The 15885-nt window shown below is 45.4% G+C and overlaps 1 protein-coding gene across 4 annotated transcripts in view; it reads right to left on the bottom strand.

Annotated features, from left to right (window-relative positions):
• LOC144822051 (uncharacterized) overlaps window positions 1-15885 on the bottom strand; it is a 64929-nt gene that overhangs the window by 25016 nt on the left and 24028 nt on the right. For all 4 annotated transcript variants that reach the window (XM_078679122.1, XM_078679124.1, XM_078679125.1 and 1 more), the window contains one exon: window positions 7326-7442. In XM_078679122.1, the coding sequence (XP_078535248.1) occupies window positions 7326-7442 (117 nt within the window). The remainder of the gene's footprint in view (window positions 1-7325; window positions 7443-15885) is intronic.

Below are 15885 nucleotides of genomic sequence, written 5' to 3'. Positions count from 1 at the left end.
AGAATTCTTATGAGGAGAGAACGACTACAAGGGTGCAGTTGAAATGACCCCAGAAACTACAATTCAACACAAATTACTGGGGGATGTTGCCGCACTCTCTCCAGTGCACAAGCTTTGCTCATATTGAAGAAGTATTCACACCGTTGTAATTCCAGAGCGTTCTGGTACTGGACGTCCATTATAATGCAAAAGTTAAGCCTATTCATCACAAAGGTAAATTTGTTTGTAAAGATTTGTAAGATAGCTGTCTGTTGGCATCCACAAACTCTTCTCTTTCTCCTTTCCACTCTAGAAAGGGTCAAAGATTTACTATGGTGAAGGGCAGGCATAACTCCCTTTTGGGAAGGGGTGGATCACCCACACATGTTGGAATTGGAGGGGAACGGGATTTCTCCCCTGAACAAACTCTTTTTTTTGTATTGTTGTAGCTTTATACAGCGCAAACTCGACCCGAAGATATCAGAGCGCTTTGTACCAGCACCAGTTGCATTACAGATGGGCACATTCATTTTTAGGCACAGAGATTCCTACATCATCCTTATTTGCGATTAGCAATTTGCTAATCGCAAATAATGATGCCATTTCAAGGGTGCCAGGGGTGTACAAAGGACACACTATAGCACCCCTGAAATGCAAATTTACACAGGTGTTGCGCACACACATGTCCAAAGGACATGTGTGTGTGTAACATGCAACTGAGAAAAATGCACTAAAGTGTTTTTTTCTTTTTTTCGCTATTTACCACGAAGTCAGACTTTGTGGTAAATAGCGGCCAAAAATTGCGAATTCGCAAATTAAAAATGGTTAATGAATTGCATTTAAGGAATCTCAAATAGAGATTCCTTAAATGCAATTCCTCGCAAATATGCGAGTTCGCAAATGGCGATTTTTGCATTTGGAATGATGAATCCCAAATGCAAAAATTGCACTCGCAAAGGGCCAGATTCTGAGAATCTGGCCCTTTCCGAGCCTATTTTTCGTTCATGAATCTAGCTCTAAGTGATTTGCCCCGATTCACAGGGTTTTGATCAGACGTGTGTGTTTGCAGAGTGTCTTATGCCCCTGTGCGGAGTTAATCGTTTTGAAGAATTCTATCCAGCAGAACTAGGATCCTGCAGCAAGGTCACATGACCTTTGCAGGAATTTGTATGGAAACCTGGCATTGCTTTCAGTTTGCATCCCTGCAAATGCCTGTAAATTCCAGAAAGTAGTAAATCTATTCTTGCATACAGGCGTAAATCTGCAAGAGCAGATTTACTACTTTGTTTGTGAATTGGGCCCATTGTATTTACATTTAAATTTCACGAGTAATTTCCATTTCTTTCATTTGTAGGTTGAGCCTGGGCAGTGTGCATGCGCCGTCTGCAAGACATGCTGTAGCTCTTCTTTGGGCTTCGAGCACGGCCATTGATTCCCATTCGTTCCTTTATGTGCCGCTAGAAATGTTGGCTTTTTAGTGGTGCTTGGGCTGTGTTTGTCCCTTCTTTGTGTGCTTGGTTCCATCCCATGGAACTGCCCCTATTACATGTACACTTCTGTCCTGGACAGTTACATTCGGTGCACTTTAAAAATGGCAATGCTGCCATTGCCATGACTCAAACCCGGTTCCACAGTTCCAAAGTCGGCGGCACTGGATGTTATGCCACATCCTCGTTCCAAGGCAATCAGTTTTATTTGGGGGATATGCCTCCGTTTCCCTCACTGAGTCACCCTCCGATCATGCACCCACCCTATACCCCCTCCTCCCATCTGTTTCCCTGAGCGCCACTGTGAGTGCATGGTAAGAGCGTTCCCTTCAGTCCACATAAGTGTAGGACAAGCACTTTCACTTTAAATGTACAGGGCCTTGGATCCTGAGTCTCACTCGCTGCCAGCCCTCACAAAATACGCACAATACATATTAAAAGAGGTAATATGTTGACAGGGAGCGATCTACAGGCACCGACATGAGTAACGAAGGAGCATTACACCACACTTAATGAGAGGTGACAGGGCTTGTTATTTGAACCATTGTTGAGATTCAACATTACTTTTGATCAGTTTACCTTAAACTTTATTTGAGGAAGCGCGTGTTTTTGGATTGTTTGTAGCAGTAGCAGTGTATGACACCCTTTTATGTGAAGAAGAGTTTGCGGTGTGGTGGCAGCTTTCAAACTTTTTCATATAGAAGGACATGGATTTAACTGTACTGGTTCCATTACTTCATTGAAAATAACGGAAATGTACCACAGGAGGGCCGTGCCTAAACAGCTATAGTACTGACCAAAAGCATGAAAGCTACCTAACAGAAAGATTATCCCTCATCTGTGTTATAATAGCATGTTTCCTATTCGTGGAAACAGTTTCATTATAGGTGTTCCCACAATGCACCCGTCCTTAGATAGGATTCACTCTACTTTTACTAAGTTTTCGCTGTACGATCTGCTTCCCTTACCGCCACAACGGAGGAAGGCCTATAGCGTCAGGCAATTGCAACAACTATTGATTTCTTTCTGGGATTTGTGTGCCCCTTTTAGTAGCTGTGAATTTACAATCTGCTTGGAATGTTTGGCTGAACCAACTAGAATAGAAACTTAGCAGGATCAGCTTAGCTCAGGCTACCAACAATAAAGCATCTAGCACAGATTTCAAACATGTATTCCTGAATCCCACTGCATGACACAGTGTGTAGTAACTGTATAGAGCTGGCCGAACAGCACCCAGGATAATAGCTGCATGGCTGAACAATTGTGAGGTCCCACAGGCGGGACCTTTTGGCTATGCCAGCTCCTGATGCAGAACTTGGTTTAAGAAATACAAAAGAAACAGTGGTCCTGACATGCCTCAAGTGTTCTTGTCAATGGAAATGCCTTCGACCCCCTGAGCGTACGTGCAATGCTGTACATAGTGAACCGAGGCCAGGAAATCTAGTGAGGGCGACCCATCATTAAAATAGATGTGTGGAGAGGTCTGCCAGATGAAGGGCTTCTGCCATCACAGTCATCTCAGGCTCCACCAGCAGGTCCCACACTTCTAAATGGGGGCAGAGGAACCTTTTGGAGGGCAGACACGGCACCTGCCCTATTTTGGCCAGCTTCCATCAAGCTCTAAATGACCCCTTTCCCTTGAGTGGTAATGCTGTGTAGTACGCACACAGATGTTCCCCTTAACTTTGAATTGTAATACTGCCAGACCACCCTCTCAGTCCCCTGCCTTTTTTTGCCAAATGTGCACCAAAACAACCCTCGTCAGCACGTTCAGATGGAGCATTCCATTGTTTTTGGCTACTTACCAGCCTTCTGCATAGTGGCCAGTTGAGAAGCTACTCTCTAGGCACTTAAAGGACGAACAGTTAACAAAATGAGTGTCATGGCATATTGTGGTAGAATCACAGTTCGAGTAGAGGAAAAACCAAGTTTATGCCCCAACAATACTTCAGATAGTCCATTTCTGAGCGAAGATGGGAAGGCAGGCCATACACCGCTTGGGCACATGCTGATGGAAAGCTCCCCCGACCCCTTATCGAGCTTGCGACATGTGGGGAACTACTCATAACAACGCTTGCCCAGAACGCAGTTTCTGCTGATGAACGTAATGATGACTTCTTGATCTTATGAATGAAGGACCATATTTGTGAAATACCCTCAGGGCCACTGGAATCATTCAGGACAAATTACGCGACAGCGTTGATTAAATTATGTGGTATGCAAAGGCAAATTATGTTGCATAATGAGACGCATAACTTCATTAGTTTTAACATCTTTATACTTAATACTGTCTGGGCATAGGTTACACCTCATTTGTACCAGTTGAACACCCAAATATAGCAACAAGCAACAGAAAGGAGACCAATCAATTTTTGTGATGAACCCAACACTGCACGAAAAGCATGCACCTGCGTTTTGGTAGCTTTTGATCCGTTTGAGTTAGGAACAAAATCGTTTTTGTTAAAATTAGCAGATTATGCAGAAGATAATGGATTATGTAACACATGCAGAAAATATGAAGTTATGCCAACAGACAGCAGCCATAAAATTGCGTAATTCGAGTGGCCCAAATGTCCTACGAGAGATGCATGGAATTTAAAAAAACCAAACACTGCTGCATTGACAGACAGTATGGATCTTTAAGCTAAGATGACATGGAGCTGTGCAGGGCAGACTGAGCAGCACCACTGCTGTTGTTGAATGATGGAGCCCCGAACACACGGAGTTACAGTCGTCGATGTAAGACAGGGTGAGAACTTGTACTGCTGTGCAGCACAAACTGACAGGAATCTGAGGGAGTATTCTGCACAGTGTAGCACAGAAAGCAAACAAGAAGTGAGCAGGGTGTGGACTGGTTTGTGAAAGTAAGGGGTTCATCCCTAATTCGACAGCTCTTTTGGTCACTGCCCGTTTGCAGCGGTCACCATGAAGGGGACCAGATCCCAGAGTCCCCTCCAAAGTGCAGATCAGCCATATCAGCATTTAGCTTGAGAGGATACTTTTATCCAGGACACCATTAGGAAAGATTTGAAGTTACAAGCTAAGGCGTGGATCTGTCTGCAAATGAAAGGCTTATCTGTGTGTCACCTGCGTAAGACATCGGAGCGGAGCCACAGCTACAGGCTGAGGGAGCTGATGGCGTAAGATAAATATTGAGATGTGTGGGTTCAACGAGGAGCCTGACACTTCCCAGCACTCTAAAGGCGTAGGTTCTGAGCAGGAAGGTGCTAGTAGAACCGATGAGAATGAACAACGAAGGGAGGTGAGCCACTGCAGTACTCGGTACTGAATCCCTACAGAGCGAGTCCTTCAGCAAGAGAGGGCAGGAGAAACAGCATCGAAGGCAGTGCTGCTGGCATGAGTGCAGCATCGCCCCAAAACCATGTCTGGTACCAGGCGAACATCATCGGTGACAGCAAGTACAGCTACCTTACTTCAAAGTAAAGATCAAAAACCCGCCCGTGAAGTGTCAAGAACTTCACTACCCTCAGTAAAGGAAAACAACTGGAGATTTCCGGTTACTTCTCTCCCAAGATCTTAGAACGAAAAGGAAGAAAAGAAACAGGATGGAAGTTACTCAGGAGAGATGCATTAGTTGTAGGCTCGTCTAATAAAGGAACTACCATTGCTTCTTTTCATTGCGGGTGCGACTACCACCGTTTCAAGAGAGGCACTACAGAGGGAGAAGAGCATTGGCACTACGGGGTCGAATCCCTTCTTCAAACCATGAGCAGGACAAGGGGCGTTAGAAGAGCCTAACTTGATCATTTCAATATTTCATTAGATGGGCCCAATCTGAAGAAGGAAGAGTAGTTATACAAGTGTTGATATTGACTGCAATTCTGATATCGTCAATTTAATAATTTCCTTATTGTTAGATAGATTTATTTTACATCTTTTCTCCTCAAAATGGGAATACATCAGACGTAGGGAGGAGTCGAGGGAATAAGTGACGGAGGAGAGAAAATATGTTTCACTGTTTGAGTGATCAGCATGGAAGGCAAAAGATAGATAAGTGGCTCTAGCTTTTCAACAGAGTTTTTTTGATAAACTTGAAGGTCTCTGGTGTAAGCCTTTTTATACGTGACACGATAGGCATCGTCCCATTGTCTTTCAAACACCCTGCAGTGGTGTTTGGAAGCTGAAAGGTCCTCTGAATGTCATGGTGCAGAGAGGGAGGGCCTACCAGGCCCGCTTTACTTGAAGGGTGTAACTTTATTTAAAGCAGAGGTAATTCAGACAATAAAATATATAGCATTGCTATTCATATCAGCACTAGATATGTAAATGTAAATGTAGTAGTATTTGTATAGCGCCCGAATCGACCCCCGAAGGGGTATCTCAGGCGCTTGTATGCTTACCGCTTAGGAGCCCTTCCTGGCTTTTCCCTGTGAAGTGTCCACTCCTGGGCACCCCCAAGGTGAAGCCAGGCATCCCAGCGATGTTGGGGCCGTTGTGGAGATTAAGCAAACTATTGCCCAGAGTTGCAGAGTGGGACCCATAATTAGAATAGGCACCGAGGCGAGAATTGTCAGGTCCGGGGCAATTGAGTCCAAGACCCGCCGAGGCGGGGATCGAACCCGGGTCCCGGGCCAGACCTCTGCATCAGGGTCTGCCGCTCTAACCATTGAGCCACGCTTCTCCATATGTCGGGCTGAGGCCGTAATGTCTTGCCCTATTAAGCTGGATAGGTCTAATCATGGCCCAAGTACTGCGATCTCTTTGACTGGCCCCAATTCTGACAGGTATCAGGTTGTGAATAAAGGTAACAGGAGTAACAACTGTCAAGGAAACAACAGCATCAACAGTATGTCGGGTCTCATGTGTAGACGGACAAACTAACTGACTGAGCTCCAATACGTTGAAAGATTTGCTCTGATAACTAGTAGCTGTCTTCTCGGCTAATCCAAGTCAGATAGTGAAGAAGCCTAAAGTCAAGATCGTAGAAGATTCAAGCACATACGGTGCATTAAACACGCCAAGGGAAGTCCTGAAGTTAGTAGCAGTGCCAAGCGGTCGAGATACAAGAAGGCCCAAGGCTGTTATTGTCCCGAAATGCTACTTCGCCCCTGGACTACTGCACAGAGGAGGGTGAAACGTGCCCGGCACCTGATGACCGGACAGGTGCAGACGGGCTTGCAGTCGTTCTCCTTAAATAGGCTGTGTGAGGGCAGCACATAGTGAACAAAATAACTTGTAGACTGCAGTAAAAACTAACCATAGGATGGTAGGCTCAAGCTGCGTTATGGTGGAGATCAGAGTTTAAGCCTACCGCTTCCTACGCCCACCATATACACAAATGATACCATAAAACTTGTGAAACCACTAGGTCAATAACAATCTGCTCCAAAAGAGCAGTTTTTCTTGAGCTGTAGCCCTGCAATTACATCCAACTGCAGAGGTTCTGATTAAGTTCAACGAGGGGCTAGTCTAGATTAGTCTCTGCCAAGAGTAGACCTGAAATTCTTTATTATTTCCAGGAAATCCAAAATGAATGCAAATCTTAGGCACAGTCCTACGAGTCTAAACTCCTGACTTTCATGCCAGTTTGGAGTGTCAATGCACGACTGGCCACATCATCTCGCTCATTATTTGTTTTCACCAACATCCATCTGCCCCTCACAAATGGTTTTCCGGATTTTCAGCGAAATCATTACCCAATAATGTGTTCGGTGGATCAGACCTGCACAAAATGTTCCCACCTGAAAGCATTTGTTAATTGCTACAACTTTTGTTCACGCTTGCGAGATTAAGACCTGAAGCCCTGATCAAACTTACTGCGACTTAAGCAAGGCTTATGGCACAAATCAGCCAAACATCTTTTGCCCTTTACTTCCATTTTAACACCACTTTACTCACCTGTGTTAGAGCGGTGACTGGTTTTGGAGTCTTCTGAGCCAGACAGATTTCTCCAATTCAGATCTTCCTTTTGAGGAGTCCAATGCAAGCCGTCAGTGTGGAGAGCGAGCGAACAGTCTGTGAGGAGAACACACATGAGACTTCAGTTCCCTTCTAACGTGACGGATACACAGAGGATAACAATCTTTACAAGCTCGATAAACATATCTGTTCCCTCCGCTACAGACGTGAACATGTGAACTTACCAAAGAGGGAATCACTGCTGGCTGTCCTTCTCTCAGGGTCAGAAATATAAGCCTCTTCATCTTATTGAACATGACTGACATGTCATTATTAGCAGTTTGACATCCTGCCATTAAAGAAAAGATAATCGTATAGTCTGCCCGATATGTTCAGGTAACTCACACGTTCCCATAAACATGTATTAAGTACATTTCAAACATATGCTGTACAAGCAATGTATAAAGGAAACAACGGTCTTGATATAACAGGCTGAGCAGTTCTATTGTCTTTCGGTTTAGCTTTACCCTCCTACTGAACCCAAAACTGAAGGTCAAATACACCCCTTTATGAGCCTATTCTCGGGACAGCGAAGTTGAGATCAGTCGTTACTTCACAGGTATTACAACAGGAGTCATTTATTGCTGTCATTACATCTGCAGTGCCTTTACATCACAGTTGTTTACATCAGAAGTGCAAACTTTGCAGGTAAGTATAATTGTAATCTTAAATGTATGTGTGTGTGTACACACACATCGGTATATAAATATACATACACTTTTTATTTTAATTAATTAAAAATACATGCAGCCTCTGGAATATGAAAAACATATATTGTTAATCACCTGTACGTAACTCACAGCGCACCCCACCAGGTCGTTTTGACTGTTGCCTCTATTGAGGGTTTGGACGATTGCTGGTTGCATCATCGCTTTTTTGAATTTTTTTTATGTTTATGTCATTGTATTGGTTTGTTATGAGATATCCTTTATTGTGCACCTCGCTCACCCGACGAAAAATGCTGTGAATTATCATGTAGGGGAAGTTATGCTCCGTGAGGTCATATATACTGTGTAAAACTGATGGGTTGCTAGGGACACATGGTAGGTTCGTGCATTTTAGAAAATATGTCTGCAGTTAAAATTGGCACATGGAATGTACGGGGCATGCACACACAGTCACATAGGTATCAGATATACTCATACCTCAAGAGACATCGCATACGAATAGCTCTCTTGCAAGAGACGCATTTGGCCAAATCAGAAATCCAACGCTTACACCGCCGCTGGGGAGGCAAATTATATGCCACGGGATATTCAACATATGCACGAGGCGCGCTGATTTGGGTACAGCCTGGGTTTCCACTTAAAATTACACAAACGCAGATAGACGCAGATGACAGATACGTGGTGGTGAGGGGTACGCTGGATGGCAGGCAGGTTGTGATTGCATCACTGTATGCCCCCAACACTGACCAGGCAAACTTTTTTGAAGATATGTCACACGTCCTGGCGCAGTGGCATGATATACCTATGCTTCTGGGGGGAGATTACAATAGCGTACTTGACGCCACACTAGACCGATCCTTTCCACCCCTTATATATATTGATATTGTGGGAGCGCCCCCGGCCACCGCTCCCAACCTGGCGGATGCAGCCAGACATGTTGCTAGATGCACCCTTTCGGAGCCTGCTGGCCACACATATAACACACTACTTTGAAGAGAATACTGGCACCGCTACAACGCCCCAAGTAGAATGGGATGCGTTTAAAGTAGTGGTTAGATGTGAATGCCTTGGTATGCAGGCGGGTATGCGCAGACAGCTAGGGACTGAAATTACACGTCCTGAAAATGACCTGCTCCAGAGGGAGGGGGAGGCTGTGGGAAGTGATGATGGAGCACTGGCGCGAATCGGGGGGAGCATTTATTCGGCGCGCACCCACCATATGGGAGACAAGCCTGGCAAGTTGTTGTCATGGCTAATACGACAGGATATGGTTACCACGTCCGTAACATCTATACAAAACACAAATGGCGATATGCTACATACCCAGAGAGACATACACAACGCCTTTGTAGAGCACTACACTATGATGTATCGGTCCTGCTTGCGAGCTACAGATAGCGCTATACAGGAGTTCCTTTCTGCTCTGACATTACCGCGACTGGCAGAGCATCAGCAAGACGAACTGCGCGCTCCTTTACTGCCAAATGAACTGCAAGATAGTATTTTTTCCCGCTCGTATGGCAAATCCCCGGGTCCGGATGGGCTACCGGCGGAATTTTTCAAAGCCTTCTCCGAGATATTAATACCGGAGCTGCTGTGGGTATACACAGCGGCCCTAAATGACTCTACCCATACACTTACGCAAAATGAAGCAACGCTGATTTCCCTCCTGAAACCAGGCAGGGACCCTGAAAATCTTGGTTCATATCGTCCACTGGCTTTGCTGAATACAAACTATAAAATCCTTGCCTCCACCCTAGCTAGGCGTATATCCCCGTTTGTACCGACCCTGGTCCATAGCAATCAAAATGGATTAGTCCCAACTAGGAGCACCTCTCTTAACATCCATAGGTTGTTTAGAGTTCAGAAATATGTAACGGAGCATTGGCCGCGATCTGAGTGCTTAGTACTAGACCTGGAGAAGGCCTTTGATTCCGTGGAGTGGCCCTATCTCGCAGTGGTGCTGCGTAAATACTAGTTGGGAGACGGGTCCCTACAAATGGTGCAGCTTTTGTACCAGCGGCCTATGGTACGGGCCCGCACAGGTAAGCTCATGTCAGATGCAATCAGAGTCAGGCGTGGAACTAGACAGGGAGGCCCTTTGCCCCCATTGCTTTTTTCCCTTGCCATGGAGCCCCTGGTGGCTCAGCTGCAAGAAAGTGGAGTAGACTGGGGCATACCCCTAGAAGACTGTCTCCACACGGTGTTCCTATATGCCGATGACCTGTTGCTGTACAGGAGGGACTTACATGATATGCCGCCAGCTATATCCAACATATTCCGTAGGTTTGAGGAAATCTCAGGCCTTAAGGTAAATTGGGCCAAATCGGGCGCTTATTCTTTTCGTGAGAATGTGGATGAGACTGATATAACGATAAATGGTGCGTCGCTTGCCTGGTACCCGACAATGTTTAGATATCTGGGCATATACATCTATAGATCCCCTGCGGATATACTGGAGGGCAACTTGGTGCGTGCCAGCTCCTCCATACAGGCACAGAAACAATTTTGGAAGACTCTGTCCCTTAATGCGATGAGTCGCGTCACCCTAAGATGATAGTATAACCTGGGCTACTGTACTATTTTGCAAATCGTCCGGTATATGTCCCGGTGCGACTGTTTCGGGAGCTGGAAGGGTTAATCAGAGGTCTAATATGGAATACGGGGAGGCCCAGAATAGCGCTGCAGAAATTGTATGCACCACCGAAATGTGGGGGTTTGGCAGTTCCTCACCTAGAATTGTATTACTTAGCCGCGCCTACAGTGGGTTGCAAGGTGGCTAAGTGGAAAGAACCTATAAGATACCGCCACTGAGTCGCATTAGTGGTCACAAACACAAATCTACGGCTTATTTCACCCTCTTGCGAAACTTCCCCGCCCGACACAGCTACATATTGAGCTAGCCCATAGATGCTACCGAAGGTGCCTCCAACTTACGAAAGATACTATTCCCTATGCCCCAATACTGCCTCTGGGTGGTACGCCTCGTGGCAGGGACTTTGTACCGGAAGTAGCGCTGACGCCCTGGACTGAGGCAGGAGTGGAGACATTGGGGGATCTGTACGCGGATGGTGCCTTGTTATCTTTCACAACTCTGACAGCGGACACTGGCTTGCTGGTGGGTCAGTTCCTCCAACATGCAGCCATCATGCGGACATTGACACTAGCGTGGGGGGGTTTGGCACTTGAACCGCAAACACACCAGTTGTTGCAGTATCTATATGTGATGGGGGGAGGGGACACATGTGATCCATTGGTTAGTGCAGGCCCTACTCACGCACGTGTTAAAGCCACCACAGAAACTCCAGGCGAGATGGGCTGAAGACAGAGGACAACCATGGACAGATAGGGACTGGGAACGTGTCCTGGCCAGTGCCACACACATACCGTGTAATTCACGTTTCAACTCATACAAACGTATATAATGCACAGAGCGTATCTCTCGACGGACAAGATTAATAAATATTTTAACATCACTACCTCCGCTTGCGGAAGATGCCATTTATTAGACGTTGACCTACTACACATGCTGTGGTCCTGCCCCCGACTCCACTCCTACTGGCACACAATAACGACTACTCTCGCCAGCAGCACCGACACGAAGGTGCCACACACATGGGAGGTTTGCATCATGAGGTTTTACAGGTGTACGAAAGCTAGCAAAGTAAGCTCTAGATTCTATGACTTAGGTTTCATCACCGTAAAACGATTAATAACCAAGAGATGGAAATACAAAGACCCTCCGGAGATACCCCACTGGCTAAAATCCCTAGAAAATTGGACACAGGCGGAGAGCACCATTCTTCATAGAGAAGAAACGGCTGGACTATGCAAGTTTCCCATCGCACAAGCCTGGGATGACATTTTGAAGGCTTTCTTACAAACTAGCGCTGCATTGTTTCCCCCTCCCCCCCCGCACAGCGAGTAGGAGATGATGCCTGAAGTGCTGCCCGGGTGGCGCGCATAGGCCGTGTGCACAAGACACTCTTGGACTGGACTGTTAGGTTAGGCAATGACCCCACATTCCTTCATGTCACTACATGGACGTAACCTTAGACGTATGACACCTTGGCATCCACGCAATCACAGATTGGCCAGGTAAAGCAACCCAAATCTGTTAAAAAGTGCGCGACTCTCGGCATGACCTTACTCGAAGGCACTCAATACAATAGATACATGTTCCTTTGTGTACTTGATATCTCTTTTACTTTTGCATTTGTTTTAAGTCGATTAGTTATTATTTCAATGTTAATAAATGAAGATATCTTGCAATCAGAGACGTTGCTCACTTCTTATCAGCCATGCTTTATTATCAACAGTTATTCAACGTTTGTATTGCAAACTAGTTAAACATAATTGTGCTAATAGACATGTCCGCATTTGACTAATCACTGTAAGGAGAAGATGTATATGATAGACAGGTCCTGCCCCTCGACTGGAGGCGACGGTATACATGGGAGTCAGATACCCATACCAAATTGCCAATACACGTTACCTACTGCCAAACAGAGGTAAATTGCGCAGTACTTACCGTGTGGTAACATTTGGAAATATATATGTAATGATACAGCGATTTTGATTTTGTATGTAAGTACAATATATATCTGTGCTTGATTTGTTTATACTGAGGAAATGATAAAAATGCAATAAAGATATTCAACAAAGAAAATTCATTAAAAATACATAGATATTAAACAAAAAATATTATCTTAAATATAAACATTATTAATTTTCATTTAATGTATGTATTTCTATTTGATTTTAAGTAAAGTCATTTTAAGCAACTCTAAATAGTCCTCACTACCCCTAAACTCGAACCATCCTTGAACCCTAAAAACGCATCACTATCCCTAAACACTACCCATTTGTGAACCCTAATCACTCCTCGCTTCCCCTATATGCCTATCTCTGAACCCTAAAAACTCCTCTGTATATTGCACATCCCTGAACTCTAAATGTCCTTACAATCCCTCCCAAAAACATGAAAAACTTCAAACTGTGTACCTATATTTTACGTTATATTTTTGAGATATTAAAATAAATGTATATTCAAAATAATAAAGGTATAAATTTAATAATATACGTAAATGATAATGTAATTTAACTATGTATAACGTTATTTCTTAAGCAAAAAACAATTCTAATTAATTTGATTTTACTTTTATTGTTTTAGGTAAATACATATGTTTTAAGTACCTATATATACACACGTATATACATATCTATCTTCATACATACATGTATATACACACACACACACGTATTGTTACTTAAAACAATAAGGAGGTAACTTACCTGCAAAGTAAAATAAGGAAAACGCACTTGCTAAGTAAAGACTGCTGATCTGAGGCTTGCGGTATAATCACTCGTACTAAGCACAGATAGCAGACCCAGGCTGAGCAGCCCACGCCGGGAGGTGACGCAGGGTTAGAGACTCTGAGCTTCAATACTAAACTAATCCTAATCGATAATTCAGAGTCCAGGCAGTGCTGGTACTCATAAAAAAATGAACTTTACTCTGAACGGACAACACAATACAATGCGTAACCTGTGGCTCTGCAGTTCTTAACTAATAATCGCGATGGCTTGGGAGGCCGCCAAGTCAGCTCCCAAGAGTTGTGGAATTCTTAGTCCCCAAAGCAATAGTTTCCCACGCGCACAGCACCTTTCAGCCCCCTTCGTGGTTGTCAGTGTGATACAGGCTAGGCCTGTCAAATGGATGTAGAAGCAGAGCTGCTCCATGCGGTGGGCACCCTTGCATGGCTCACACATCAGAGATCGCCTTGATTAGGCTCCAGCCAACAATCTTCTTCGTGGTCGACATCAAGTGCGCTTGCTCGTGCCCAGCCAGGTGGCCACTGGTGAAGAGGCCAGGCTCAGATCACGCTGCTTGTGGTCCAGTGACTGCCTTGTCCACTGGCTCTTCCCCAGTCCCAAACAACTAACCCCCTGAGCTATGAGCCCACACTGGGTTGCAGCAGAGCTGGCTAACTGTTGAAGGTCTTCTGTGATGGGGGAATGGGTGGCGGAGGGGTAAAGGTGGAAAGCAGCCTCCCTTCCTTTCATAGCACTTCCTCTGACACTCAGGCTTGTAAGTAGAATTTGCCAAATGCATCTACAGTACTTTTAGTGCTTTGCACTTCTTGAGCTAAGGATCTTAGGCTGGAAAGCCAGTGAAGATGGCTGTGAAATCTTGTAGTGCCTGCAGCCGTGGACGCTCAGCTTCAATGCACGCTGGGTGATCCCTTTCAGATTGCTTTACCTTCCGCTGAGTGCCACAGGCCTTCCTCGAGTCCCAGTGGCAGCTTCAGTTCGTCCTGCCACGGCTCCTTCACTTGGCCCTCTTCTAGAGGGCATCTTCCTCTTGCAAGAGCACGCTCAATGCCTTTCCGAGCTGTTGGCCAGCTCCTTCCTTCATGGCAGGACCCAATGTGGCTTCTCTTAGCCCTCCTGGTGAACTCACAGGTTTCAGGTTCTGAATATGGCATGGAGCGTTGGTGGTCCACACCTCAACCATGAAATACGAGTTTCTCAGTCACCACGGACCCCAAATTCAGGGAGTGGAATCGTAGCCCATTGCCTGGAAGGTAAATTGGGCCAAATCGGGCACTTATTCTTTTCGTGAGAATATGGATGAGACTGATATAACGATAAATGGTACGTCGCTTGCCTGGTACCCGACAATGTTTAGATATCTGGGCATATACATCTATAGATCCCCTGCGGATATACTGGAGGGCAACTTGGTGCGTGCCATCTCCTCCATACAGGCACAGATACGATTTTGGAAGACTCTGTCCCTTAATGCGATGAGTCGCGTCACCCTAACTAAGGTGATAGTATAACCCGGGCTACTGTACTATTTTGCAAATCTTCCGGTATATGTCCCGGTGCGACTGTTTCGGGAGCTGGAAGGGTTAATCAGAGGTCTAATATGGAATACGCGGAGGCCCAGAATAGCGCTGCAGAAATTGTATGCACCACCGAAATGTGGGGGTTTGGCAGTTCCTCACCTAGAATTGTATTACTTAGCCGCGCCTACAGTGGGTTGCAAGGTGGCTAAGTGGAAAGAACCTATAAGATACCGCCACTGAGTCGCATTCGTGGTCACAAACACAAATCTACGGCTTATTTCACCCTCTGGCTCAGGTTCTGAATATGGCATGGAGCGTTGGTGGTCCATACCTCAACCCTGAAATACGAGTTTCTCAGTCAACACGGACCCCAAATTCAGGGAGTGGAATCATGGCCCATTGCCTGGATGTTTCTGCCTGTTTTTAAACTAGAGTTGCAGGCAGTGTTTGTGCCCGTCAAGAGTCAGCTTCAGGCAGGGCCTGGCTTTTGCTTTTTGAGCGCGGGATGAGAAAACGCGCTCCGTTTGGAGAAGGCGACCTTGTACTACACTACAGTAGCGTACACACCCACAAGAGGGACTCGCGGTTGGAGTTAGCCTCATTGTGACGAAGTGGAGAGCTGGTACGAGTGACTTTGGCTCCCACATGTCACTGTACAGAACAACACCAGTGTCCATGATTGGTGATTGATGACTCTACTGACCTGACGAAATTGCCTCAAAACAGTGTTGGCAATTAAACATGTCGGCCTAGTACGGAGTGGTCTGCATAAATGCAGCCCGTTTTAAATTTGAATAAGTGCACACGTGAATAATAAAGTTGGTATTTGTGCTACTTATTTCAATTTTATTTTCCACGGGGTCTTGGTTTATATACATCACACTGTTATTTTTCCGCACTAATTTTTGGGACACAACTTTATTTAAGGCAAGATGGCTACCTATGATGAGATAAGTGGGCATAGCTGGTGAGTGCCAA

This window comes from Lissotriton helveticus, chromosome 3_1 (assembly GCF_964261635.1).
Source record: "Lissotriton helveticus chromosome 3_1, aLisHel1.1, whole genome shotgun sequence".
Lineage (NCBI taxonomy): Eukaryota > Metazoa > Chordata > Amphibia > Caudata > Salamandridae > Lissotriton > Lissotriton helveticus.
This window is presented reverse-complemented; position numbering and strand designations above follow the sequence as displayed.